The sequence below is a fragment of the Amphibalanus amphitrite genome, unplaced genomic scaffold (assembly GCF_019059575.1).
Source record: "Amphibalanus amphitrite isolate SeventyFive unplaced genomic scaffold, NRLGWU_Aamphi_draft 000031F_arrow, whole genome shotgun sequence".
NCBI classification, from domain to species: domain Eukaryota; kingdom Metazoa; phylum Arthropoda; class Thecostraca; order Balanomorpha; family Balanidae; genus Amphibalanus; species Amphibalanus amphitrite.
Genome location: NW_024881527.1, coordinates 490,545 through 499,579, shown reverse-complemented (window position 1 = coordinate 499,579; position 9,035 = coordinate 490,545). Strand labels below are relative to the sequence as shown.

The 9,035-nt window shown below is 51.5% G+C and overlaps 1 protein-coding gene across 1 annotated transcript; it reads right to left on the bottom strand.

Moving 5' to 3' along the window:
* Positions 1–525: 525 nt before the first annotated feature.
* On the bottom strand, positions 526–7,423 carry LOC122367485 (vesicular inhibitory amino acid transporter-like). Its single transcript, XM_043340598.1, has 3 exons — positions 7,091–7,423; positions 4,182–4,307; positions 526–3,751 (listed from the first exon to the last, which is right to left on the bottom strand). Exons 1-3 carry the CDS (start codon positions 7,361–7,363, stop codon positions 2,696–2,698), a joined length of 1,455 nt encoding a protein of 484 aa, XP_043196533.1. The 5' UTR covers positions 7,364–7,423; the 3' UTR covers positions 526–2,695.
* Between the last annotated feature and the right edge of the window lie 1,612 nt (positions 7,424–9,035).

The window sequence follows — 9,035 nt, the reverse complement described above, 5'->3', positions numbered from 1 at the left end:
CCCGGTCAATCCAGTTTAACCGGTGACCGGTCAGCTGTCTCCAGTGACCCGCGGTCCACCCAGTTGACCTTTGCGGTCGGGTACGGGCGGGGTCGGGTCTCGTCTCGGAGAGCGGCAGCTATATATCCCACCGTCTGCTCCGGCCAATATCGGCGGTCCATTCATCACCGAAAATGGCACGACGGCTCCAGTTTAGAGAGCCGCCCTGTAGCATCATCGGCTCTGATGGGACCAGAGCTCGCATAGACAGACGGCTCCCTAGAACGCCCGGTTTAATCTATCACTATCGATGGTATGTTTCCGAGAAGGACGGCCAAATGTGGGCGGCCCACCCACGATCACGTTAGCTCACAAGATTGGCTGACACAGGCGCGATTATATACATGTGAGGCCTATATGTATTTGGAGTCGACCTTCGAGAGTTTCATTTATCACCCATGCTTCGAAGAGACTACTGAGTTTTGCAGTTCCATAAGGTGGAAGCGCTACATCGATAGTGATTCCCTCCATCCACGAAAACACGGGTCCATTTTGTGATTTTATTTGTGTTTTTTGTTTGGCGCTGACCCTGACCTGACCGCTGTCTACTGGGCGGCCAGTAGGCGGGGCTAGAGGGAGGGCGGGGCGTTAGTGGCGGTTAGACCACGCCCCATTGCCACACACACGCCAGGGCGGCCTGACCAGGCGCCGGAATGACACTCAACAAAACACCAAACATGAACAAATCCAGAGCTAGCCGAGATGAGAGGTCAACATGACCAATTCAGACTAAATAAGCCAAAACTTTAATGATAATTAAATGATTGATCCACCTAGGTTTAATTCCACATCACATCATCTCCATTCCATTATGATAGGTAGCAGGGTAGGTAGTGGAATGTTAAAAGGTCTTATGAAGAAGTTGCTGGTGGCTCCAAGATATCACAGTATCAAGATTAACTGACGTTGCACAAATCACTTACGCATTACAAGAACAAGTTGGATATAAAAGATAACGTGAATATGACACGACAGTAACAACTTTACAATAAATAATGAATATATGCGTATTATAAACTACATGACCATGATATTGCACTTATCAAAACGCTATACGCCCGTGTTTACATTCACATAACAGCGTCTAATTGTTATCGTCATGAAACACATCCACACAAACATACTTATTTTATGTGCCTTTACCAACGAAAAATTAAAATATCGAGAACAACCACTGCGCTGGCACCGTGTCACAATGCCTAAATGCCTGTAACACGCAGTAGCAATGGTTACTAGCGTGAACAGAATCATTAATCTAAATTTCTTTCAGTGTCAGAATCTGCAGCCGACTTGTAGCTGTCTTGTTCAGCCTTTTAGGAGCGGTTCAGCCATCATATTTAGCCGTAGCGGACAGGCGGGGGTCGGTTTCGAGCTGGCGACGGCGGATGGGCTGTGGACCACAGGCCGCGCTCGGGCGGCGGGCGGGGAGGTATCGACTCGCCTCGGGCGGGGTCGGGAGAGGCCGGAGAGGCTGGCAGAGGGCCCGGAGCGGAGGAGCCGGCTCCGTATTGATCTGCCGACGGTCGGGCGGTGGCACCAGCCTGCCGGGCGCCCGGCCGCCGGCCGACACCCGCCGCCGGCGCCGCGGGCCGCAGAGAGACACCTCTCGGAGCTCGGGCGCCACCCGGCGCCGGACCGCGGGTCTGGCCGGGCAGAGGAGGGGAGCAGGGCAGAGGAGGGAAGCGGGGCAGAGGAAAGGAGTGAGGCAGAGGAAAGAAGTAGGGTAGAGGCCGGTCTTAGGTTACATGAGATGGTATCTGATGCCCGGCTTGTCCCGCTGCGTCGATGGTCCTTCAGGACATGGCTCTTTGGGTCATTGACATGCTCGGCACTTGAGGGTGGGGAAAAGGAAAAACTGACGGCGATAGCAAGGGTAAGCTGTTACCAGTCACATATCCCCGGTTCCTTCTGGAGTTGGATGCAATTTATAAAAACTTCATCAAAAAGTTCCCTGCAACGTGCTATCAAAAATTGTCCTACCGACGCCTGTTAACAGCCCTACAGCGATGAACTCTAAGAAGTAAGCTCTCAGCGAGTCAGCGGAGATACTGCTGAGCCGGCTTGATAGCTGCACGGATTCTTGTCAGTCAATAAAGCGTCAAAGTTTTTTGCTCCAGCGCTTGGCCGGGCCGCGGACTCGAGAGTCCGGCGGCCGAGCCGCCCCTGTCAGTGTGCCCCCAGCCCGCACTGGCCCACCCTGGATATACAAAGTTCACAACGAGACACCAAGCATTCTACCATAGACATTACAACATCACACAGCATCACACTCAACAAAGGGAAGACTTCATTGCACTAATTCCTGGAAGACTGGTCCGGCAGCATGGCCACCTTTCTGCTTTGCGCACTTAAACTGCACGCAGTCGCACAATCCCAATCAACATCTGGAAGACTCGTTACCTGGAAGTCTCGAAAACTTGTGAGACTCAACTTGGAAGACGGTGTTACATGGAAGACTCGGTCTAGAAGACTAGACGCGTAGTCTGGAAGACTCATCGTGGAAGACTGATTGTCATTTCGGCAGCATATGCCTGCTTATTGCCGATTACTGCTTTCATGTTGCTTCAATCGGTCATTGCATTACTTCTTATCCCAACTTCAATCGGCCCAATCGCTTATCCTCCGCCACGGGCGGAAGCTGAAGGGCGCAGTGCCTCTAGAAAGGCAGTCCGATGCGGTAGGCCTCGACCAGGGCGCGCCCTGACGTGTAGATACCGCACAGGCCGAACAGCACGCCCAGAAAGATGACGAACATGTCGTACCCCCGCGTGAACCACGACAGCGACTCCCACTTGAGCTTCAGGTGGAAGTAGCAGGGCCAGATGAAGCTGAGCATGACGCCCGTGATGCTGCCGATGAAGCCCATCAGGATGGCAAAGTGCGGGATGATGACGGCCATGATGATAGTAAAGACGACCACGATGACGCGGAAGGCGAGTCCGATGGTGCGCAGCTCCCCGTCCAGCGCCCAGATGGACGGCAGCATCGTGTACGGCCGGCCCTGGAAGAAGGTGCGCTCCAGCAGCTCGCACGCCGCGTAGTACGGCAGCGGGTAGCTCAGCAGCGCCTTGACCACCAGGAAGAAGTTGATGAGCTGCTTGAAGCTCTGTGACGGCAGGTTGTTGGTGATGACCTCCTGGGTGGCGCCCTGCCACGTCAGGAAGCCGATATAGCCGAAGAGCGACTTGAAGGCGGCGGCGGCGATGTGGGACCAGTCGAGCATGCACTCGAACCGGCTCGGGTCGCGCATGTTTCCCTCCAGCGACGGCAGGAAGATCTGAGACGTGTACGAGAACACGATGATGCCCAACCCGATCGGGAAGTGCAGGAAGTCGATGCGCAGCTTTACCTTGGACCAGCCCCAGTCGCCGGCACAGGACAGGCAGTAGCAGAAGATGAGCACGTTGATGACCAAGTGCGCCATGGTGCACCAGAAGCTGAGTGTGCTTACGTGGTGGAGGTTCTTCAGAAATCCGCACGGGATGAGCAGCATTCCGCAGAGCATCATCCAGGAGCGGGTGTCGATCTGGCCCTCGGGGAACATGCCCACCAGCAGGTCGCCGCACAGCACCACGTACAGGATGCAGGTCATCAGCAGCTCGATCAGCTGAGCGCCGTTGACAATGCGCGCGCCCCACCGCGGGCCGAAGCACATCTTGGCGATGCTGACGTAGCTGTCCCGCACCCGCACCAGCTCGCCATCGGGAGTTTGCTGGCGGAGGAGAGAGAAAGAGAGGAGATGACGATAAGATCGTGCACCAGTGAGAGCATATTGCTTTCAACGATGACCACTTGATAATGATTAATGACCAATGATAACTACGTGGCTTACAGCGGATACGCGCTAATCGCATTGTATAAGGAGAGCAGAGTCGTCAGCTTCTTTTGATAGCAGCTGAATTTGTATCCATGGTTGCAGCACTTTAGCACTCGCTGGTGTATTTAAAAGAAACAGCTTGATTAGTAAAAGCATTTATGTAGTTATACCGGCTAAGCGCTTCCCTTTAGAGCTGGTACTGGTTGGCAGAACGTTTACCGCTTACGAATGTATTTTTACGTACAACACATGGCTGCTGCCGTACGAATAAGTGGCAGGAGTATTCTTAGGTATCCCTGTTGGCCGACTAGTGGATGGCACTTACCTCGTATAGGCAGTCGACCAGTATTTTGCCGGTGTAGCAGCAGATGTAGGCCACGCCTATCATGGCCACAATGGCCCAATAGCCGCCGTGTAGTACCGTGTACGGCAGAGAGACGATGAACATGCCCTGCAACACAGAGACCGATAAATCGCTGCAGTCACGTACACAGAATGGTGATGCCATTCACCCATGTTCCGACCACTTGGGTGGGATTAAAACAGTGGTTAATGCGACATTTTACACTGAAGAACATTGAAACCCCTTTTATTGTACCTATATGTTGATAATTAACGCTGAACGGTGTTTGTACGTTCATTTTTATTGCCTATCGTAGGCTAGGCATTTTTTCGTTGATTTCATATTTACAATGACATTCGATCAATTCGATCAATATAATGTTGGAAAAAGTCGGATGGCAAACTGCAATCCTGGAAAGCATTTTTTCTCCGTTAAGATTGGCTAAGTGGGTATACCTATTAGGTGCCTCAGCATACAGGTCAAGGAGGTATCCTATAGCGATGCAGCTCTAGTACACCGTATCTACGACAGTGCAGCTCATGGAGATACACCGTGCCGCAGTACAGCTCATTGAATAGGTACACCGTGCCGCAGTGCTGCTCAGGGGGCATACTGTCGCACGATACAATTTGGAAGGACTATACCGTCCCGCGGTGCAGCTTGGAGAGAGATACTGTACCGCAGAGCAGCTTATGGGGGATACTTTGCCGCAGAGCAGCTCATAGAGATACTGTGCCACAGTGCAGCTCGGGAGATGTGATATGTTAAATACATGCCGCAGTGCAGCTCATTAAGTTATACTGTGCCGTAGTGCAGCTCATGGAGGATACTGTGCCGCAGAGCAGCTCATTAACAATAGAAGTCCCCTTGCGAACAACAAATGCTTGAAATCAATTGTATGTCGGCTATTTCCACATTACATAACTTATGCTCTGTGTGCGGACTGCGGTGTGCCTATCATTGTAAAAATGTCAAGATGTGTTTGGAACGAACGTGTGGGATTGTCTTGTTAGAAATGAGAGAGCAGCCTGAATGTGATTGCGTATGACTGTTAGATGGATGGATGCTGGTCATCGTCATCGTCATGCGTTTTAGCAAACATCACCAAGGCCATTCTTTGACAACTGTGATTGTGTCGCATGAATATATGAATGGAGGATACTGTGCCGCAGCGCAGCTCGGAGAGAATTGTGCTGTAGTTGAGATCGCTCGATAGGTACTGTCCCGCAGTGCAGCTCATGAAGTTATACTGTGCCGTAGTGCAGCTCATGGAGATGCTGTGCCGCAGAGCAGCTCATGGAGCCTGAAGGATACTGTACTGCAGTCAGTTTAGTTAGGGAAATACTGTGCCGGAGTGCAGCTCAAGTAGATACTGTCCCGCAGTGCAGTCCAGGGAGGATACTGTGCCGCAGTGCAGCTCATAGAGATACTGTGCCACAGTGCAGCTCGGGAGATATTTATTGTGCCGTACTGGCGTAGTGCAGCTCAGAGAGCTTATGTGCCACATTACAGCTCATACTGTGCCGCAGTGCAGCTCGGAGAAAGATTGCGCTGCAGTGCCATTTTGGAGATAACTGTGCCGCAATGCACTTTATGGAAGTGTGTTTCGCGACAGTGCAGCCTTCACAGCTACATATTGCGCCTCGGTGTAGTCAGGATACCTGCCTCTCAATGGTCCCGCATTGAAGCCCGTGTAAATACTGTGCTGTTATGCAGCTCAGGGCGATAAGCTGTCACACAATAAACATAGTACCAACCTCCCCATTACTTCACCACGTCTTACTCTGTTTTATGGTGTCCCTCTTCCATTAAGTACGTCATTACCTAATATAAGTGGCAATTGATCTAATGGCCTAAAAATCAAAAGACAGCTACTTCACTTTTTCTGCGTGAGGGTTTTTGCCTTGAGCTCAACAATTCTCATGTCCAAAGAACGGTGAGCACTGAGCAGCATGGCATGTCTGCCATGATCGATGAAAACCGAGAGGTCTGGATTCGAGGATCATGCACGACTTCGCGGTAAGTTGGCTCAATCATCAGAATTTCCGTCGTCCGTCAGTCATCTCAAGAACATGACAGACATGCCAACATGAAAGCGTCGTATGATGTCCGTCTAGCGAAAACGGGCCACTGACACATAGCCGTCCATTTATAAAAGCCCGTCTTTCATCACAGAACCTCATATAAGCCCAAAAAGCAGGAGCCTGTACAAGACGACGTGCATACTGCATCAGCTTGACTCCAGGTGGCTGTCGTGGGACGTAAAATGCATACCACATTACGATTAAGAATATTGAATAATGAAAATATTGTATCTTTTAATGGCTGTCAAAGGCGGCGGAGCGGGAAAGAGGCACGGAGACCGTGACATACTACAATTTAAAATTTTACTGAAGCGTTTAGTGTATCGATATTACGACTTCAATTAGAGTAATTTACCTATAACTCATATTGCCTGCATATGATTACCTGCATATTGCCCTGGATGACGTTTTGTTCACGTTTCTAACCCTCGCCGGCCGAGAGTGCAGGTGCCACCCCTTTAGGTTTTTTTCGCGATATAGCTCAAAACGCGCCGGCGATAGAGAGTTGAAACTCCACACAACTGACGTTTGATTTAAGCCGGATCTTTTAACACCAACCGCATTTTCAGTTCAGGTCAGGTCATTGACCTATGACGTCATAAGTGAGCCTCTATACAGTCCTAAAATGTCGCAACTTCGCAATGCCCTCAGTGCCAGAGGAGCTTTCACAGGGAAATGAAACTTACAGGACAGTATCCTTCAGATGTCTTACAATTTGCAAATCTCGGACTTTTTTAAAGGTCATATGAGGTCAGGTCGCTCACGTGACCCCTGACCTGGATGGCGTTAATGACATCGGACACTGACCTGGATGGCGTTGGTGACGTTCCAGCCGGCCTGCCACTCGTCGATCTTGTCTCCGGACGAGCCGCCCTCGCCGAGCTCGTCGCCGGCGGCGCCGTTCGGACGGCCGCCGCCATCTTTGCCCAGGCCGGCCAGCTCTGTGTCGCCCGGCCGGCGGCCATACTTGGCAAAGTGCAGACTCTCGTCGGCACCAGCCAGACAGGAGTCGGGCAGGGCGGCGCGGGCGCGCGCCCACAGCGCGGCCACCTGCGGGCCCAGGTTGGGCACCAGCGGCATGGCGGCTGGCCGGCGCCCGGCTAGGTGACCATGCCGCGGCGCCCGCGGCGCCCGCCGAGTGACGCCCTCGGCCGCCGGCCGCCGCCGCCCGGCGCGCCGGTCGATCGCAGCTGCGCGCCTCGGAGAGGAGCTGCGCTCTGCAAGTCACGTGCCAGAGGACACGGCGACCGGCGTGTGACGTCTCCGTTTCCAGAGGACATGACAGACTGAATGTGGCGGTTTTCGTCTCGAGAGCACACGGCAGTCGGGATGTGACGGTTATCGCCGAGTTACCGCTGCCATCCGCTTATATACAATTCGCTTATGTTATAATTGGACGAACGGTGTTTAAGTTAAAGTGACAGTAACGAATACCGTTTCACTCTAAAGCCGGTAATCGAATTATCATCGTTGCCGTCATCAGAAAAGGTGCGGTAACCGGTGCGACGCTCACCACCGAATACGGTAACCAGCTCGGTTACTTATTACGACAACCGCCGGCACCGTGTGACGTTTACCGAGTATGACAAGCACCACAACCACCGCAAACAAAGCAAACGCTGGGTACCCAACGAGTATGGCAAACACCATGTACCTAAATCTATGGCAGCTGCCAGCTACCGTGTGACGGTTACCGAACATGGTAACTACCATACCTATAACGGCTACCGAGTGCGGAAACCACCTCGCTAAACATGGTTCATTGCGCTCGGATGTGCACTGTGCAGTGAACTGAAAATCAGTGCACGCGACCGTAACGCTACGTCGCAACTATAAACTATTGGAAGTTATACAGATTGCAGATAGGTATTCTTGACGCAGATTCGCATGGCTTGGATTTGCAGCTACGGGTAGGTACATTTCCAACTTGAAATAAAAAAGAATTATCACCTTCATCGTCCAATGCATGTTAACGCTTTTCTCAACTTCTTCCGAACTTCATTCTTCTTCCGACCTCCTGAAACCGTCCGGAATCCCGGCTATAACACGCTTCACCAGCGACGACGGTCGGCGAGCATGAGCAATGCGGCACAGCCTACAATCAGGCGTTACAGCTAGTGCCATCTAGGAAGAAGGAAGAGAAGTAGCAGTTGCGTGGCGGAGTGTCCATGACAAGCTGCTGCTGAAATGCACGTTGCATTCATTTCACCAGATAACGTCATGTGAACCAGCTATGGTTTTAAGCATGTTGGTTTGCGACTGTTGCTTCATCCAAACTGTAATAACGAAAAATCACTTCGCGAAAGTGTGAAAGAAATAGGCTCCTGTAATGGAGGCAAGCAGGATAAAATTAGGTTATGGCAGCATTTTTCTAATATGGACGCATTCATGATCGTTTGCAGATCTTGCGCATCTGCGACAAAATGTAACCACTGGAGCAATTCCTTCTACACTGACGGCTCATGTCTTTCAAACCAAACGGGCGCGGCAGCCGTGGGCCCGAATATTAGATACAAAATACGCCTGCAAGACCATGCCACTATTTTTTCAGCAGAAGTTCACGCTATTCAAACGGTAGTCCGTCATATACAAACACTTCACATTGAACAGGCAATAATCTGCACCGATTCCAAATCTGCCCTTCAGGCTCTAGAAAGAACTGATAACGTCACCCACTACTGCATCCAAAATATCCACAAAATGCTACTAGAACTAGACGAAAGTCAGCATATAACTTTTCTTTGGGTGCCAA

Coding starts and splice junctions, on each gene's coding strand:
- LOC122367485 (XM_043340598.1), bottom strand. CDS start 7,363: ATGCCGCTGGTGCCCAACCTGGGCCCGCAGGTGGCCGCGCTGTGGGCG. Junction 4,308..7,090: donor ACGTCACCAACGCCATCCAG/GTCAGTGTCCGA, acceptor TCTGTGTTGCAG/GGCATGTTCATCGTCTCTCT. Junction 3,752..4,181: donor TGGTCGACTGCCTATACGAG/GTAAGTGCCATC, acceptor CTCCTCCGCCAG/CAAACTCCCGATGGCGAGCT.